This window comes from Meleagris gallopavo, chromosome 17 (genome assembly GCF_905368555.1).
Source record: "Meleagris gallopavo chromosome 17, MGAL_WU_HG_1.1, whole genome shotgun sequence".
NCBI lineage: Eukaryota > Metazoa > Chordata > Aves > Galliformes > Phasianidae > Meleagris > Meleagris gallopavo.
In genome coordinates, this window is record NC_139420.1 from 5,254,813 (window position 1) to 5,273,557 (window position 18,745).

Below are 18,745 nucleotides of genomic sequence, written 5' to 3' on the forward strand. Positions count from 1 at the left end.
GATGATGAGCTGGTGTTTGCTGTCTGGTTACTGTGTCCAGATGTATAGCCCTCAGGGCCACAGAAATGACCTGAAGGATGAAAGCTGGGGCTGTGCAGCCTGGAGAAGAGGGGGGGCTGGGGAGGCCTGTGAGTGTCTGAGGAGCTTTAAGAAAGGAGTTTAGCGGGGTGTATGTGATAGGACAGGGGGAATTGGTTTCAAACTTAGAGACAGATTTAGACTGGGTAAAAGGAAAAAGTTTTTATAAGAGTGATGAGGCATTGCATAGGGTGCCCAGAGAGGTGGTGGTGCTCCATCCCTACAGGTAGCCACGGTGAGGGGACGAGGCTTTGAGCACTGATGGAGCTGTGGGTGTCCCCGTGCACTGCAGGCAATTGGACTACGTGGCCTTTAAAGGTCCCTTCCAACTCAAGCAATTTTGTGATTCTAAGAGGACAGGAACCACCCTACGTACCAGGACCTATCATGTCTGAAAGGCTCGGTGTCTTGTGCATCGCCCCCAGCAAACCTGGCACACCAAAAGGCTTCAGCTGCATAGTGCCTACTGGGGAGACATGATGGGTTTCCCTGCCCTCATCCCTCTTGTCTTGCAGTTCATCACGGAGGGGTACGCGGCCCACCTGGCCCAGCTGGAGTACAACCACCGCTCGCGCCCCGCCAAGAACACCACACGCATGGCGCTGCGGAAGGGCAGCTTCGGGCTGCCCAGCCAGACTGAGTTCCTGCGCAAAAGGAACCACCTGCTGCGGACCATCTCCTCACAGCCCTCAGCAGCTGGAGGCAGCGCCGGCCACCGCCCTGAGCGCACCCAGAGCCAGTCCGATGGCGACAAGGAGAGGGACAGGGAACGCAGCCAAAGAAGTATGAGCATCGCCACGGGGTGCTGGGGCCGCAGCGCAGCGTCCCGCCTGGAGTCTGGCCTCCTGGGGCAGAAGTAGCTGAGCCGGAGCCAGCGACTGTCGGCTGCAGCCACCGGAGTAGAGAACAAAAGGAAAGAGGGATGAGGCCGGCGTTAACGTGGAAGGGTAAATATGGTGCTACTCTCATAACATCGTGGTATTCTGGGAAGAGATGGGATGTTTCCCACACAGAACGTGCAGGCCTTGCAAGCGGGAGCGTCAGGTTTGTGCGGCATGAGCTCAAGGAACAGCTGGAAATTGGAGGGGGAAGTCTCCAGGTCAAGATTGCGCTCTTTCCTGCCTCCTTCTCTTATCCAGGTATAGTGACTGTAAATACGTGCCTCCTCACCTTCTTAGCCATCGCTCCGATATGCGTGACCGAGTGCTGTCCTCAGAGCCACAGAACAGGGGGTGAGGTTGGGGAATTTGCTCGTGGCTGTCCCAGGAGCTGCCAGAGGGGCTTTGCCAATGCAGGGGTGGGGATGGGGTCAGTCAGCACACTGCTCCTGTAGCATGGACAGCCCCAGGTGTGGGATTTGGCATGGGCTGTGCCAGGCGGAGCGACCAAGAGCTTTACCTGTACAGAGGCCTTCACGTTCAGCCACGTTCTCAAGGAGTATGTGCAGTGGCAAAGCTGAAAGCTGTTGATGCTCTTGGCAGGGGAAGAATGTCGGCAGATTCACACCCAAGCAACTGGGGTTGAGACTACTATTATTTTTTAAAAAGACATTTTAGAATCCGATGGAATTGAATGCATTGACCTCTGAACAGAAGAATACAGGCTATTCTGTTTGAGCTGTCGCAAGCCTCAGACACTTAATTTGCTGTTAAATCTCCAAATATTATTGCTATATATAATTTCCAGAACTAACCACCATATATTTGCAAGCAGTTCTTCTCATCCAAATGCAGGGTCTGACTCTCTCAACACCCACCTCGGAGACATTTTCTTCTTCCTGGGTTCTCTCCAAGTTCAGTAGCAGCTTCAGTGGGAACCAGACTCGCTTCTTTGACCTGTAGTTACTGAACTGTAAAACCTCATTGTTTTTTGCACTGATGATTTTTAGAATGGAAACCTGTTACCATCTCATGTAGCTACACCCAACTGTTTGTAGTGCATGACAATTAAATATCGCTACCAGGGTGTGTGTGTGTGTGTGTGTATATCTATATATATAGATGTGCATATATGTATACACACACACACACACACATATATATATGTATGTGTACATATTTAAAGAAAATAATCCTGTGCAGAAGTTTTTCCAGCAGTAAGGAGACTGTAAGGAAGTGTGCCAACAGAGTCAGGCAAGCGTAAGAAAAGGCCATATCTTAATTTTCCTGGTGTGTCTCTCAGTGGATGTGCCTGAGCCGACAGTCGGTGCGCTGCTGGAGCCGGGGCTGTGCGTGGCAGATGGAGCTGCCTGCTGTGCTGCAGGTGAGAACAGTGCCTGGTGTGGGGGCTCAGCAAAGAGCCCCACAGCCTCGTGCCCCCGGCCAGAGGCCCAGCTCCCTCCTTGCACACACCTGGGGGGCCCACTTACAGGCTCCAGTTGTACTCTTCACGTGGAGATTTTATAGTCCTACTGAGCTCCCCGTCTACGTGTAACCCAGCTTTCCCCCACCACACCTTCCTGTATTTATATCACTTTCTACTTCCGATGATCTTATTTATAACAAAATTTTTTAGACTGGCTGCTTCATTTTATTAACTGTTTCAATACGAAGCGCAGGACGGCCGCACTGAGACACGCAGCACTGTGAACACTGCTCTGCTCATTGGCCCCGGGCCACGGTAGGCAGATCTCGCATCAGGCACCTCAGACCTCGTGCTCACGGTGCTTTGGGTCGACTGAGGGACAGTGCTGAGCCGAGGCCGCTGCCCACACAGTGCAGCTCCCCGTCCTGCAGCCTGACTGCACACCGCATAACCACTTCTCTTTGATAGTTCTTCAATTACAGAATGTATCTGATGACTTTTATTACCGAAAACTGACTTCCCTTTCTGTGGACTCAGCTGAGCTCCCTCTGAATGTACATCTGGAGCTAACTGGGTTTAAAACCAATGTGAATTGTCCCAGCTTTTTTGCTAGTCGAATGTTCGATCGAACAGTTGCCATCCGAGTAGGAAGCCAAGCCACAATCCATCCTGTGAAGTCACCAAACCATGTCACAAAATAATTTCTGCAAATTTGGATATGGCCTTTGCAAAATTCCTCTTTCCTCAAAGTCCACCACTGAGGCGAGGCGCAATCTGTGCGTTTTCCAATGCTGATGAGATGCTCACATTTTCTTATGTGTAGATAGTGTAAAACAGAGGCGAATGTAAATTTTCAACATAAAAAGTGGATATGTAAAATTGAAAGTTATTTATTTATGTAGAGGAAAAATGGCTGGAGGGACTGGAGCCTTCAGGGTTTATTAATATTTAAAAATGTAGCTTTTTGTTTCAGGCATTATGTACAAAGCAATTACTTCATGGACCAACTTTAATGTAACTGTCAATGAATGCAGAAGTGCAATATTATACTCACCTCTCCATCACTTCACGTTCCCAGCAGCTACTGACCAATTAGACTGACAATCATAGCACTCCGTCCTCACCCTTTGTTCAGCTTCTTGAAATTCCCCGGGTCCTTTCCTTGCCCCCCATCTGTTGCCATTGTGCAAATCCAACATGGAGGAGCAATTGTAGAGCAGGACTTTTATTGCTGCAATAATACCAGATGACGTGGGTGTAGTTACCAGGAAATATGCCAATGAGTTTTCTTCACCAGTTCAGTCCATCACAGTCTACATCAATCTATCTTCAGCCACCCCCATCTGGCACTCATCTCTTCAAAGCAAAGATCAACGTGCTACTCATTCAAAGAACAATAGCAATAGTTTAACTCTGTTTATAACCTGTTTGTTCTGAGCTGTTTGGGAGAGCGATGCGTGTGACTCAATGCCTTTCCATGTGTCTGGAAGGGGATCCATTTGGATGCAGGGAGGGAAACACAAATGTATATTCCATCCTTACTAAAGGGGCACTGTCAGGTTAAAGACCTAATTTACCTTTGTTACAAATAACTCATTTGCTTTGAAACAAAAGACTATGAAGAGTTGCTTGGCCTCCTCCCTCTGGCTGTTTGGGCAGCCCTCAGCCCATGTTGTTCCTGCACTCGCACAACACAGCACACCCTGCACAGGCTGCCTTAGGCTTCTCTTTTTTTTCTTTTCCTCTCTTTTTTCAATTGCTTCCATCAGAATCAAACTGCTGTGGAGCTCAGATTTTTCTAACAAGCAGCTTTTTGTATTCCCGAACAATTGGGCCAGACTTTGTACCTGACGCTGTCCCTTGAAAATCTTACTTTTTAATTAATAAAAAAAGCCCACGCATTCATTCCGAGTCATTTTCCTGGGTTGCTCACTCCGTCAGACGAGGTGAAATTCTCATACCAAAAACGTTTACAGTGTCCGATCCGCGAGCCGAGCGCAGGAACCAGCCAAAGGCTCACCGCCGCCGCCGCTCCGCCAGCAGCCGCCGTGCTTGCTGTAGCAGCCCCTTCTTCAGGTATTGCCACTTTGCTGCATTTCCTATTAGTTCTAGAAGCCTTACGGTCCCTTCCTCGTCCTCAGCACCCTCTCTGCCTGTTGATACCCTCGACTGTCGGTTTTATATTCAACGATGTTAATTATATTTTATTTATAAAAAATTGCTCTGGGGGAGTGACAGGTGGGTGCGTGGGGAACCACCAGAGGGCACAGCGCCGTGTCTACAGCGCCGTGCAGACGACTTGCTTGTGTGTGACAAACCTTCTGTACAACTTCCTTCTCCTCCTTGCTGTTAGTGCATCATCCCAATGCCTGGGTGTGCTTTGTGTACAGTATCATTGTGAGTTACACAGATTAAAGAAATGGGAAGGCTCGTCTTTGTCTGCTTATTTGGGAAGCTCTAGAAACAGAAGTCACAAAGCCCAGGATGTGAGCAAGCGCCATTTTAATGGGGGTTAGAGCAACAAACAGAGCATGGAAATCTGTGCAGAGTAGTCCTGCATCACTCATTTGTCCTATAACCACTTTTTTAAAATTATTTTAAAGTTTGTAGATGTATGGACTTTGCAGTAGGGGAAAACAACGGGCATTTGTGTTACAGCTGCTGTGGGTGTAAGTCCCCAAGCTGTTGAGAGCCTTGCTGCCACATGGGGCCTACGCTGCAGGAAAGGGCAGGAAGAGAGCAAGGCAAAGGCTCCTCTCCACACAATGGGTGAGCAAAGCCCCTGCCCCTAGGTCTCAGTGCATGGGGCAGACAGAGCAGCACAGAAGGGGCCAGAAGCAGCCCCTGAAGGGAACACGCAGCTGTCAGTGTTGCAGCCCTGCTGCAGACCCTGTGCCAGCTCCTGCCAACAAAAGCCCAGAGATAAGGCATCAGATTCTGTGTGCTGCTGAGCTCCTCAGGCCTTAAAAGGGTCACTAGGGCAAGCAGCATTACAGCCATGCTGGCCCCAGTTATGAGAGGAAGGAGAGAAGCTGTTTAATGGGAGATGAACCATTAAGGTCTTTCTCCTTCCCAGTCAGTAACTTAAAGACTGAATGACACTGCCCCCAGGGAAGCGTACCGATGCAGTGCTGCCTGCAGGTCCAGCTCATCTCATCAGTGCACCAGGGCTGTACCCGCAGCAGGATAAATCTCCGGCACAGCTACAGCACAGGCTCACTGCAGCATCCCCGTTCTCACCTGGAAGGCCAGCCCATCCCCACGGGTAGCTTGCTGGAAGGGGAGAGATGGGCACTCAATGCACAGCTTTTACCAGGACAAAAGACCACAGCACTCACTGGCTGGGGCCTCTGTGGGGCTGCCAGGACTCTTTTTGCCCTGGTGGGGCCCCCTGAGAGGAAAAACAACCCAGCCATCAGCCCCAGTACCTTGTTAATCTCCTTGTGTCTCTCCTTGCTGACGATCTCCTCCAGCACTTCTCCATCTCCCTTAATAAGCCTGGAAGACAAGCACAGGACCATGAGGTGTGAGACTGTCTGCCAGTCACGCTGGTTCCCCCTGCCCCATGCAATATGTGCCAGGAAAACAAAATTGAAGAAAATTCTCCAGCAACATATGGGACAGACACATGAGGACTGGGAGCTGGACTGGTGCACCCCTGTGCTAGCCCAGTGACTGTTCCAACCCTTGAAGCTCTATCAGGTGCCATCTTGAATTAGTTTCATCTGGGATGGATTTTTCTTCAGAGTGTCTGGTATAATGCTACATTTTGGTTCTAGGAGAAAAACAATGCTGATAACACACTGATGTTTATAGTGTCTGCTAAACAGTGTTGTACAGAGCCAAGGTCATTCTCAGCAAAGGGCACAAGGAGCTGAGAGGGAAATGAATTAGGACAGCTGACTGAAACTGGCCAAAGGGATATTCCATACTATACAGCATCAAGGGGAAGGACTTCTGAAGGGGGTGGGAGTTCACCTCTCTCTCTCTTTCACTGCTTATGGGACTAGCTGGGCATCAGTCAGGGGGTGGTGAGCAATTGCTTGTGCATCACTTGTTATATATACTTTTATATATATTTGTCATAATTATTATCCTTTTCCTTTTCTCTTAGTAAATAGTTTTATCTCAATCCACGAGTTCTACCTTGTTTTCTTTCTCCTGTTTCTCTCCCACTTCCCACTGAGATGGAAGGGAGTCAGTGAACAAATGTGTGGTGCTTAGCAAACTGCCAGGTTAAACCACAACACATCATTTTGGCCATATCAAACTTAGCATGACAAGTTTTTCCCTTGCTCTTATGTGATGAGCACCAGCAAGCTGCAGCCAGCACAGCTGTGGTCCCCTGAGAAAGCAGCATCCCCCTGCAGGGACCAACTAGCCCTGTCCAAGGCTGAGGGCCCTGCATCTGTTATGTACTGAGCCAGTCACACTTGCACGTTGCAGGAGAAAATATTTGTAATGGAAACATCTCCTGCCCCCCCATCATCTGCAGAAGCTTCACTGTCAACAGCAGTGGACTCAGCTTCTGCAAAACTTCCCCGCACTCCCCTTGAATTCAGGTCTGCTCCTGACTGCCTGAGGGAGCTGCAGGGCTGTTCAAATAGGAGCCAGTTTTGGCCTGCAAGGCAGCCAGATCAGGACATCTCACCCAAGCATATTTCCAGCATCATCAAAGGCAGCTCACAACCCCTAGCATGAAAAGGAATTTAATGTCTTCATTATGTGCTTTACATGGAACTGACCTTAGTTCCACACCTCCCTAAATCCCGCAGGCTGCCTTCTATTTTAAGACTGGACTTGTCACACCCAATTTTCTTCACCATGATGTTTTCTGTTTACTGGAAGATGCAGCTTATTACAACTGGGTCATTTCCATTTGGCAGCTATATGAACTTCAGTCTGTTGTCTGTAACTCCAAGGGGAACATACCCACTCCTTCCCCACTCACACCTGGGTGCTACCTGGAACTGGGGCACCTGTGGCTGGGAATGGCATTTTGCAGCTCTGAAAGGTGAAAATTTTATACCACTCGGTATAAAATTGCCTCTTATGGATAAGCTACAGCAGGTTTGATGGAGAGGATGTGCGTGCCAGATTTTGCTGCTGAGGGGTACCTGACTCCAGGCAGTACTGCATATCTTCCAGTATCCCATCCCATTCAACATGGATAGCGATGGACAGATCCATCACCTCTCTTCTGCCCAAAGCAGCCATACCTGGTTCTCCCTGTTTCAGGATCCACCACTCTTCTGATAACACTCTGCCTCGCGTCCCATTCCTCCTTTGTCATTGGCTTCATAGCTTGGATCCGGGACTTCTGCTCATCTGTCAGAACTGGAACATGTCCATTAGTCAGAGCTGTGCTGGCAGGACCAGCCTGCAGGGAGCAGATGGGAACACAGCACCAGATACAAGTGGTTTAACAAAAAACCATGCAAGGGACAGTCTGTGTGCGCTTCACGTCCCAGACGAATGTAGGCAGCAACTTTATCATAGAATGGTTTGGGTTGGAAGGGACCTTTAAGATCATGTAGTTCCAACTCCCTGCTATAGGCAGGGACACCTCCCACTAGACCAGGTTGCTCACAGCCCCATCCAGCCTGGCTGTCACTGCCGTTACTGCTGACAGCGTCCTTTCATCCAGCATCTTTGTTCCCAGCTCACATTCACAAATCAAAATGAAATTCATCAATGAATTCACAAGCGTGGCTCCTTACATTTACTGCTGTGGGCCACAGAGGGAGAAGAGCCGGGTGCCCCTCTGTGCCCAACCCCAACCCCACCAAGGAGGCAGCGGCCATTCCTCAGCCCAGAGTTACCTGGCCCGGGATCCGCCTGTGGCTCCTTCTGCCACAGCTCCAGCGATGGGCCGGGCAGTGCCTCACCCACGCCTCTGTCCTCCTTAACTCTTTCTTTTGACTTCTTCTTCAATTTCTTTTTTGTCTTCTTCTTCTTCTTCTTGTCTTTGTGTTTCCCTCGCTTCCTTCTGCCGTGCCGCTTCGCTCTGGTGTCACTGTCACTGGAGGAGGTGGAGGAGGAGGATGATGAGGAGCGGGAGGAGGATGAACTGTCAGAGGATGAAGCATTTGCCTTCCTCTTCTTTTTCTTCCTTCCCTCCTTCTTCCTTCCTGCAACACACAGCGGGAGTTCAGCACAGCACCACAAGAGGAAGAGGGGGAACGGGGGCAGGGCCCTCCCTACCTTCCCTGGCGGCCGCAGAGCTCGGCCGGTGCCGGGGACCGGGGGAGGCCGCACCGCTCCTCGCGCCGCGCTTCTCCCGTCCGCTCCCAGAGGGGCTGCGGCTGCTGCTGCTCCGGGACCGCTTCCGGGACCGCCCGCGAGCCATGGTGCGCCGGGGCCTGGGGGGAGAGGTCAGCGCTACGCCCCGACTAGGAATGCCAAAGGGATCTAAGATGTGTGCTCTCCCCTTAAGAGATGCGCGCACCTCGGCCCTTCGACCGCCGTTCCGCGCCGCCGCCACGCGCACGCGCTCACCGTTGTCCCCGAGTCTCGCCGCGCGCACCGAGCGCCGCGCCGCCGTTACAGCCCCAGACCTCACTTCCGGTCTCCCCGCCCACTTCCGGTCACTCACTCACAAAGCGCCGCCCGGGTCCCTACGCCGCGCTCTGTGGTTCCGGGATTCGGCGGAACCGACAGCTTAGCGCTCGCGGGGCCACTCGGCGCGGGGACACCGAGCGCGGCAGCCACAGCGCAGCACTTCTGCCGTTGGGCTGCGGGCGGAGGCCCTTAGGCTGCCGTTCCTCCTCCCGCAGCCGGCTGCGGAGCGTCCCTGCGAGCTCCTGCGAACAGCGCCAAGCGGTGCACGTGGGGATTTATTGCACTGCTCTTTTCCACGCACACGCGGAGCGCCCCGCCCGTAGGCACAGACGTCTCCGCAGATGAAAAGCAGGTCGGGTCTCGTCCTGCACACCCGAACGTATTGGCAGTCCTTGCAGTGAGTCAGTGCTGGGGCTTTGCACGTCTACGCGCTCCTCCAGCACTCCGATGTGGCTGCGTGCCCTCGGCAGCCCTCACAGCAGCAGTGGGAGCAGCTGGCTTCCCAGCAGGACCGGTTTGGTGTCACCTTGCACGGTGACAGCTCCCTCTTAAATGACTCAACATCCACCCGAGGCTGTCAGCACGGTCCGAGAAGGGCAGAAAGCAGCTGGAGGCAATCTGTTCTGCGGAAGGCATGCCCCACCTGCTACCACACCGAGCAGAGATCCACGGTCTCAGGCACGTCTTCTTCACAGGTTTCTGTGAACCCGTCTCCAAACCCCTCTGCCTCCACCAGCTGGGGTTTCTGGTTGCACATGGGACACAGCTGGTTGCGGATGGCTGATGATCTCATCCAAATGATGAGGTTCCAGCGTTCCCCCGAGGCGATGGGAAGCGCCCCGTGGATCTGCCCTCCTCGGTGCAACAGCCCCTGGGTTCCCACGTGTTCCACCTCTATGTAGCTTGGCACAGGGGAAGGATCCTGGAACAAAGGGAGGTGGATATGGCATTACACCAGAAAGTCCCTAAAAGAACAAAGTTCAAGTAGTTGAATTTTCTTCACCCACAGTTCAACCACTTCAGTCATAGTAAGCCATTTTCAGTGCCAGGTCCAGAGGGATTTAAAGGCAGTTTCAATTAAAAACAAACAAACAAAAAACAAACAAACAAAAACAACAACAACAAGAAACAAAACCAGTTTCACCAGTGTGGGGTTTTTTAATCCCTCTCTTGTTTAGAATTCCCTGGAAATAGGGGCTGTGGAATTAAGTCTCGTCTGAAGTAAGTAACTTCTGTCTCCCCCTCTCAGCACCTCCTTGATCATTATTTTCCTTATGGGAAGACGGGTTGGTTTGCTTCACTCCAACTGCTACAATAGCTGTGCCTGTCCTCTCTTTGAATTGGCTGCAATTAGCTTGAATGTTGCTAACTTACTTATAGCAGTAGAGGTCCCTACTTAACCACTACATTTTAGAAAAGGGGAAGGGACAGACTGGATTTGACTGTTAGAAGTGAGCAACTGCTTTTTAGAACACAGTTAACGCTCTGAAACTGGAGGACAGGGGGAACAGAAGCAGGGTCCAGATGAGGAATGTACTCAGTACCTGTCTGAAATCCCCGAAGTACAAATTGCCTTCTGTGAAGTCTTTTCCCAGAGAAACATTTAGGGTGACTTCTGCATTGTCATAATGAGAGCTCAGATCCAGATCTTCGTGCAACGAGTACTTGACAACAAATGCCTTATGACTGTCCAGGCAGGCACCCCCCAAGTCAGGATAAAGCAGGGCTGTGATGGGACGCAGATATTTTTCACGCAGGGGTGTGATGAAACTTTCATCCATCCCTAGCTCGTTGAGTAAAACCTGTCCCAAAGAGAGGAGATGGAACAGCTGACCAACAGCTGGGTATATCTGCTGCTTCATCAGAGCAGCTGCTGAGCTGTCTTGCACTCTTCCAACTCTGGTGCTTGCTCAAAGAAAGAACCAAAAAGCTCCAGGTACAGGGAAAGGAAAGAGGATCAAGGTAGAAAGTGATGGTGAACACAGTAAGATCAAAAATTGAGTTTAAATTAAATTGAATTAAAAACAAACTCCTTGATTTAAACATGTGTTGCTTAAATGCAAGGTGCTCATTGTTTTGAAATACCAGATCCCACCCCGACTCCCTGCTTTTGCCCATTCTTTTGCCTCTGGACAAATACCATGCATTCTTTCAACCCTTTCATTTCCAAGAGTCTGTACTCAAACTGTGCTGCATTCAAATTATAGACAGTTTGGAATGGAAAGGATTGTGAAGCAAGGATGTAAACAGTGTGCTCAGGAACACTCCCCCTAAAGAAGCACAAGAGCTGATGAATCCTACCCCATAGTTATTCATGCTGTTGGGCCGGCCTTTAGGCATGTCCGACTGCTCAAAATTCTCCAGCTCCTCAATAAAGGCTTGGCAGAACTCCTCTGTGAACACTGGGAGTCGAAAGATCCGCTTATCTGTCAAGAAAAAGGGAGACAGTGTTTGCTGGGGAAAATAACGTGAAAGTCTTTTTGGCTGTTGTGTTTTCTAGCTAGACTATGCTGGCATTGGTGAGAATGCAGCACCCAGACTTTTCACTTTATGCTCTGGCTGCTCAAGGAGTTGGCACTGTTCCTCAGGATCAGCTCTGGGATGGACTTGCTATTTTTCATGTTGACCCTTTGCTTCCAGGCTTCCCCATCCAGTTGTGAGACCTGGCACTGATTTAAATGTCTGTTGTAGGTGCCAAGGAAATGCTCTGAGAGGGCCCAGAAGCTGCAGAGGGAGGGCAGTAAATCAACAGCAGTCCTCGTGGATGAAAGGGACTCAAGGTCATTCAGAGGATGGGGAATTTACTTGTCCAGCCCATCTTTCTGGGAAGGCCAAGCCATCTACGCTACTTTTCAGAGTAGAGCCCTAAAGGTCTAAGGGGAGCTCAGTATGAAGGATATAGGAACTGTGATAATGTGAAAAGGTAATGTGCCTGGAAACTACTTCTTGGGAAAATAACCAACAGCAGCCTTGTACACATACATTTGTCTCTTTCTTTTTGTCTTGAGAAAAAGAGGCCACTTTGCAGCTTCCATTCCAAATTTTGTCAGTGTTTCTGGCAGGGAGAGATCTTCAAAAATGCCACCAGGGAAGCTGAAGGCACAGATCTCTTTAAAAGGCTGAAAACTAGACTGAAAATATTTCAGCTCAGACTAACCAAAGGGAATTGTCTGAAATGGGGAAGCACTGGGGAGGGAAAACCAAGCCCCTCAAGCTAAGTGTTCCTTCACAGCAGGCTCCCCTGTGAGGTTATGGTATAAGTAAAACCCCAGCGTTGCTGCAGTGAGAGCCTCTGATGAGACATCAGCAGACTGGGATTGGAAAAGCAGAAAACAGGATCTCATCCACAACATAACTGCTGCACAATACTGCCTCTCCAGAGACTCTCATCAAGCAGAAAATAACATCCTGCTTGTCCAGGCTGTGTGTCAAAACCGAGCTGTCGAAGACAGGGCTTAGAAACAGCTGCCATCGCTGAAACTGCAGCACCACATGGGTGTTCTCTGTTGATGATGGGTTGTTTTCTGTACCTGAGAAGGACTCAGTGTAGCGCAGGAGTCCATGGAGATTAGCATCCGGTGATGTGCAGTATCTAACGATTTCTAGAAAACCTGGGGCCAGAAATGAATCCTGGTGCCAAGGGAAGGATGACAAATGTAAACAGAAACACAATTAGCTTGCAGAGTCTTTTACAGCCTGAGAGGGAAACGGACTTTCACATACACACAGGAAAATATGTAAAGCCTAGGGAGCGAGGCTGATAGTCGCATGTGGCTTACTTTTGTGTCAGGAAATGTTACCAGTAAATTGTGTCTTGTTGTAGTTCATGGGTATTTCTAAGTATAACTGGCCAGATTTATTCTTAGCCCAATGGGAAAGAGCCTGGCTTGCATTATGGACACCTAAGGAATAAATGCAAAGACATTTCTACAACATTTACCATCTTCTCCTGGCCTCAACACGACAGAGCTCTGCTGGAAGCACTTTTCTGCACAGACCATGACAGCCAATGGCAAAACATGTTACTAAACGGTTATGGAGCAGTAAATCTGTGAGAATTTTTGTGTGATTGATAACCCAGGAACACGTTTGTCAAACATCAGGAAATTCAAAGCAGAGCAGCCCATAACAAAGGTGGCTATGCTGCATTTACAGTGGAGTGCATACAGGCAAGCGGCCTGCTCCCACCCTTCAGCTGAGGGTAATTAGTTGTTTACCTGCGCTGATTTCTGTGGCTGTCCCTTACTCTTCAGTGACCCTGTTGGTGCAGTGGTGCGTTAGCTCACAATTGCTAACTATATTCTGCATTCCGGAAGGGATGCACTTCCATAAAAAATGACCCTCATTTGGCAGAATCCTGCCTGGAGAACACACTGGGCTGCAACAGCTGCTTTGTTTTTAATTCAGTCCAGCTCTGGAACTGCACGCACTCTTGATGATTAAAGGGCTCCCTACTGCAAATATAAGCTCTCAGCCAATTTCTTGAGTGCAAACCAGATTTCAAACACAGGATCTACCTGAAGAGTGTACACTTCTGAGTGCTTTCGTTTGTAACACTGAGAGATGATGGCTTTGCGCTCCGCTGATTGATGAACCAGGTGTTTTCTTCTCTGCACTTCTGCTTCAATCTAGGAATAAACAACAGAGCGTCGTGCTGGAGAATCAGAATGGATAACAAAGAAGGGGATAACTAAAACAATTCCAGGAATCTGCTTATTGTTCTAAAGCAGTTATTTTTGTTCAGGGCACCTCTGGGAGCCTGAGCGTGTGCTTTTGCTTTTCTGTAGTCAAGACAGGATGAGTAAATATTTAAAAACCCAGATGCCTAAGAGGGATTTGAGACACATTTGCACAATGGATGGCTTAAGAAATAACTGAAATCTTTCCACGGATGTGTCAGGGGAGCTGTGAGTTTTCATCCCTTTCGGGCACTTCTGACACCTCATGAATCGCTCTGGGTCTGGTTTATGTCCTGACAAGAGCACTTTTGTCCGCAACAAAGACGTTTCCCGGGAGGGAGAGAGACGGGATTAGCGTTAAGTGGTGCCGAGACAGGCTCGTCCATCACCGCACAGCAAACAGCTCAGGCAACAACTGCTCTGCTGCGCCCCCATCGAGGTCACGCCGCCCGCCGTATGACGGACCCACGGGGCATCCCGAGCCGAACGGGACCCCCAGAAACTGGATGCTGTGCCGAGACCATCGCCACACGGCAGCCGGCGCTGGGAGGCTGCTCCGGCGCCGCCACCAAAGCGGGCTGTTAAAAACAGCAGGAAAGGGACCGAGGAGCTGCCAGCCCTCGCACCTGGCCCGCGGCTCGGCGCTCACCTCCCGCAGCACGGCCGCCATCTGCTCCTCGCCGCCGCAGCCCCGCTCCCTCAGCGCCTGCAACGACACGGCCGTCAGCGGCCGAGCCCGACGCCGACCCCACCGCCCCGCCCCGCCCCGCCGCTACCCGCCCGTAGTCCCGCCGGAGCTGCTGCTCGTCGCGGTAGCAGACGTGCATCCCGCAGCGCCCGACGAAGATGTTGGCGGAGAAGAAGCAGGCGCAGGCTCGGAACGCCCGATCCGTCGCCATGTTTCCCGCCGGAGCGGAGCGCGCGCCAGGCTCCGCTGCCACAGCGCTTCCGGAGCGCGCGGGGGAGCGTCGGAAAATTCCGGGCCGAAAGAAAAAGAGGGAAAAGAAGGCGGCCGTAACGCCTCTTCTGCCTCTCCGTGCCGGTTTTTGCAATCTCGACGCCGTCGCCGCCGACTCCCCTATCTCCAGCCCGTAGCGAGGCGTCGGCCGCGCCTCGGGGCGCGCGCAGGACAGGCGGCTCTTTGCAGACGATCCCTGCGCTGCGCGGCCGCGTCCCCGCTCTCCTCCTTCCGTCCCTCAGGGCCGGGCACGCTCTCGGGCACGCGCGAGGCGGTCGTCGGGCACGCGCCCGGCCCGCGCCTCCGCGGCGGCCATGGAGTCCTCGCTGCAAGTGGCCGAGGAGGAGGTGGTGGTGGCGGCCGAGCCGTGCGTCCCCAGCAGCAAATTCGAGGACATTTACCGCCTGCTGGCCGAGGGCTGCTTCCCGCCCAGCTTCTGCTCCATCAAGAGGAAGAACCTCAAGCGCTACGCCCAGAAATTCGTCGTCGATGGTGGGAACCGGGAGACCTCGGGGGGCTGCGGGGTGGATCCGCTGAGGGAACCCGGGGGTGCCGCGCCGTTATTCCGGCGTCGCCTTGGGGGCTAAACGTGGGGATTTGGGGCGCTGTGTGGGTGCTGGGACCCTCTGTTGGAGGAGGGCTGGCTGTAAGTGAGGTCCCTGGGTCTGCGTGTGGGCTCAGCGCGAAGCTCTGCTGCTTTTGGGAGATGTCCCCGTCACCCTCACGGGAACGGCTGTGGGAGCGTCACGGGAAACAAAGCCGTCCCGCCCGCAGGTGGCTGCCTGTACTACGTGGGGCCCAAGAAGGAGGAGAAGCGCGAGGTGATTGTGGACCCCGAGCGCAGGCGGCAAGTCTTCCTGGAGAGCCACTTCACCGAGATCGGGAACCACCTGGGCCAGAAGAAGACAGTACACCGCATTCAGAGCCGGTACTACTGGCTGGGAATTGTGAAGGATGTTGTGGACTGGGTAAGTCTGGAGCAACGTCTTTGACTTTCCCAGGAGGTTCAGGCAGGAGTGAGCAGCTACCAGAGCCCTGGTGCAGGGATGGTGTTGCTCTTAGTGCTGTTGCTTTGAAGCCGTGCACTGGGCCACTCTGCAGGTGAAACTGCTGGAGCGTCTTGAGGCAGCTGGATAGATTGGATGTCTTTTCCCCTGAGCATCAGTAAACTTGCACAGGTAGGCATCCTCATGCAGGGCAGTTTTGGCCAGTGTGGGAATATGGGATTGGTTCAGACAAAGCGTTGCTGTGTTTAGCTTTGAGCAGGCTGGATTCCTTCCAGAGCTCCTCAGCTCCCCGAACTGCTGTAAAGAGAGGAGCACAGTGTTTCCACCAGCTCTCCTGGGCTGCTTGGCTTCACCTATTGTAATTCCCCTGCAGCAGGGCTCTGCAGCACGGCCTGCTTTGGAGAAGTGTGGCTACATTACGTGGTCCAGACGGTACCCCTCTGGTATCCTAGGGATGATAATTTCTCTATCCGTTAGAAAAAATGCAATAAATATTTACCCAAAACCAGGGTGAGAAATGTCTTTGCTATAGGCCACATTGAGAAAGTTGGTTATTGTGTCAGAGAAGGCTGTCTGGTGAGTTTTGTCAGAGATGAGTTGTGTCAGCCTGTTGTGTTCTGTTCTCTTTTTCTTACGTCCCTCTGTTTTTATTGGGTAGAAGGAAGCTGCACAGAGGTACTGTCCCTCTTACCCACTTATAACTTGTTCAGAATCTGACATAACTTGTGAGCATATTTTAAAATCCTTTGATACAGTTTTTCCCTTTCCAGATCAAAATGTGCGAAACATGCCAGAACGCAGAGCACAACAAAAACATATCACGGAAAACCAGACCTGTTAAAGTGGAGTCTCCCTGGGAAGTGCTGGGATTAGCTGTTCATGGTGAGTGTTTGTGGCTGTCTCACAAGCTCTTCAAGGTTTCTGCACCCGCTGTCGGGAAGCGTGGCAGATTTACGGTCACACGTGAGTGACAGCCGCCTACCTCTGTGGTGAAGAACTGCCAAGGAAGCCGTAGCAGCTTACCAGGGTGCAATCTGATCCAAATGACTGGCACAGTTCCCACTGCATACACAATAGGCGTTGTGTGGGTGTGAGTTACCACTCAGAATTGAGGCTGTGATGGGTGTGCTGTTACTAACAAAGGTCACAGGCTGTGCTGTCTAAATGACAGCAGAAAAGAGTTAAAGTATTTTGCCTTTTGGCAGCAGTTGTTTTCTGTGCTTGGTTTTTTACCTTCCCTGTTTGGGTGATATTACAACATCACATTTATTTATTTATGTATTTATTTTTAAATGTTTGTTTATGCAGGACCTTTTCCTGAGACGAGCCAGAGCAATACGCATGTCCTCATTGTGACTGACTACTTCACTAAATGGATTGAGGCTGTTCCTCTGCAGAAGAAAGATGCCTTGTCTGTGGCTAAAGCGCTAGCTACCATTTTTTACAGGTGGGCTCTTCTCTTCTTGATTAAATTGCAGCTCTGCAGTGAGATATGGGGGTGCTCTAGAAACTGTGTTGAAATATGTGTTCACAAGATGGTTCTCCAGAAGAGTAGGAACTCTTCTGCAGGAGAGGCCGTGCAGTGCCCCTCTCTTGCTGTCTACAGAGTCCTTTGGAATAGCATGTTATTGTCTTGTTAGCAGTGGAAAGGAGAAGGAAACATAAGTGGTTCACTTTTTGGCTCCAAGATCAAGAGAGCTGGTGCCCCAGTTCTCTACAGAGTTATAAAATGTACTCTGATCCTTTGTAGAGAGTGTTTGTTTTACACTCATGTGGTACCTGCCGCCACTGTACCCTGTGGGAAATGCGTGCGGCCAGCAGAGACTTGCATTCAGAACAAGAAACTTTGCTTGTTTCTTCTGGTGCCTTATCATTCAAAAGCAAACTGGCTTGGCTATTTTGGAACAGATGCAGCCAACAGACCTCTCTCTGCTCTTGGGAGGTGCTTGGGAAGATGCCTGCTTCTTCAGCACCAGCTCCATTAGAGGACCTTTCTCCCTTTTGTATCCAGTTTCCCATACAGATTGAATGCCTCTGGCTCTGCCCTGTGGCGAGCAGAGTAAAGCAAGTTGTGTGTCCTCTTCTTATTCAGGTTTGGAGCATCCAAGAACATTTATGCTGGTGAGAGCTGGGACTTCTGTGAGGAGGTAGGTCAGGTGTTGGCAGTTTCAGGGAGAAACAACATGATCTTGAGTGTTTGCTTTTGATGAGAGCTACAACATGCCATGTACAGGGCGTGAGGAGCTGAAGCTGCCATCTCCCTGCCCCAGCCCTGTTGCCAGCAATAGGTGCTTTGCCAGTGCTTTCATGCTGTCGGGATTTGGAGCTGTGGTTATGTGGTATAAAGCCTTGAGCCACACTGCAGCTTCTTTGCCCAGAAGGAAAAAATCCTGTGAGATGATGGCTGTGAACTCTCTGCCCTACCCTGGGATTAACCCAGCTTGCCAGTGCTGTGGAAAACCACAAGCACAGTAATATTTGTTGCAACATGTTTTCTCCAGCTCTGACTTCTCTAGTGAGTTTTTCATGCCCAGTAATACTTTTCTCCCTCTTCTGTATTATCCTCATGCTGCCAGGGGGATTTCTACTTCAGTCTGTTTCATTATAAGCAGTATTTTGTTTCCTGCACTCTGTAGCTACATCCCAGTGGGGCAGTGCTGTCTCATACTGTGGAAGCTGCTCGCTGCTGCGGTGCAGACCTGCCTTGTTCTCAGGGCATGACTCCCTGCCTTTGCAGGTCAGCCGGCTTCTGTGTGAGCGCTGGAGCATCTCCCAGATTCTCACCCCTGCAAATCCTGTGGACTGTGTGGGCCTGGATCACCGCAGCGCTGAGGTGCTCAAATCCTCCATCTGCAATGTGGTGAATGAGAAGCCCAGTGAATGGGATGCCCACCTTGACCCTGTGCTCTTCGATTTCCGCACGTCGGTGAACTCTGCCACGAAATACACCCCTTTCTTCCTCATGTTCAACAGATACGTGTGCCTGTCGTCTGAGGTAATTCTGCAAGAGAGCACAGTTGTGCGTGAGGTTTGCCACTGACACTGCTACAGAGTAATAACCACGTGTCTATGCCTTGCAGGTGGATTTTGTCAAGGACTCAAAAGAGCAGAGCATTAGCTCTGCTAAGGCAGATGGCCTCCCACCATTCACAGCTGCA

The 18,745-nt window shown here is 51.1% G+C and overlaps 3 protein-coding genes across 16 annotated transcripts in view; 1 reads left to right on the top strand and 2 right to left on the bottom strand.

Moving 5' to 3' along the window:
* Nucleotides 1-6,514, top strand: part of PITPNM2 (phosphatidylinositol transfer protein membrane associated 2) — a 116,310-nt gene extending 109,796 nt beyond the window's left edge. For all 9 annotated transcript variants that reach the window (XM_085238403.1, XM_085238411.1, XM_085238410.1 and 6 more), the window contains one exon: nt 594-6,514. In XM_085238403.1, the coding sequence (XP_085094529.1) occupies nt 594-938 (345 nt within the window). In that variant the 3' untranslated portion in view covers nt 939-6,514. The remainder of the gene's footprint in view (nt 1-593) is intronic.
* Nucleotides 3,257-9,715, bottom strand: ARL6IP4 (ARF like GTPase 6 interacting protein 4). Of its 6 annotated transcripts, none has more exons than XR_014886941.1 (7): nt 8,881-9,056; nt 8,587-8,744; nt 8,205-8,513; nt 7,602-7,719; nt 5,811-5,880; nt 5,504-5,655; nt 3,257-3,613 (listed from the first exon to the last, which is right to left on the bottom strand). XR_014886941.1 is itself a non-coding variant. In XM_085238430.1 (6 exons), exons 2-6 carry the CDS (start codon nt 8,729-8,731, stop codon nt 5,599-5,601), a joined length of 699 nt encoding a protein of 232 aa, XP_085094556.1. In that variant the 5' UTR covers nt 8,732-8,744; nt 9,587-9,715; the 3' UTR covers nt 4,868-5,598. The 6 variants fall into 6 exon arrangements, 3 of the variants coding, with proteins under 3 accessions (XP_085094556.1, XP_010718399.1, XP_010718400.1); XR_014886939.1 differs by lacking the exon at nt 3,257-3,613 and adding an exon at nt 4,127-4,839; XR_014886940.1 differs by lacking the exon at nt 3,257-3,613 and adding an exon at nt 4,868-5,284.
* On the bottom strand, nt 9,201-14,602 carry OGFOD2 (2-oxoglutarate and iron dependent oxygenase domain containing 2). The gene is made up of 7 exons (XM_085238427.1): nt 14,399-14,602; nt 14,272-14,328; nt 13,461-13,571; nt 12,474-12,573; nt 11,245-11,369; nt 10,488-10,745; nt 9,201-9,865 (listed from the first exon to the last, which is right to left on the bottom strand). The coding sequence occupies exons 1-7, from the start codon at nt 14,519-14,521 to the stop codon at nt 9,590-9,592; spliced, it is 1,050 nt and encodes a 349-aa protein (XP_085094553.1). The 5' UTR covers nt 14,522-14,602; the 3' UTR covers nt 9,201-9,589.
* Nucleotides 14,603-18,745: the final 4,143 nt, after the last annotated feature.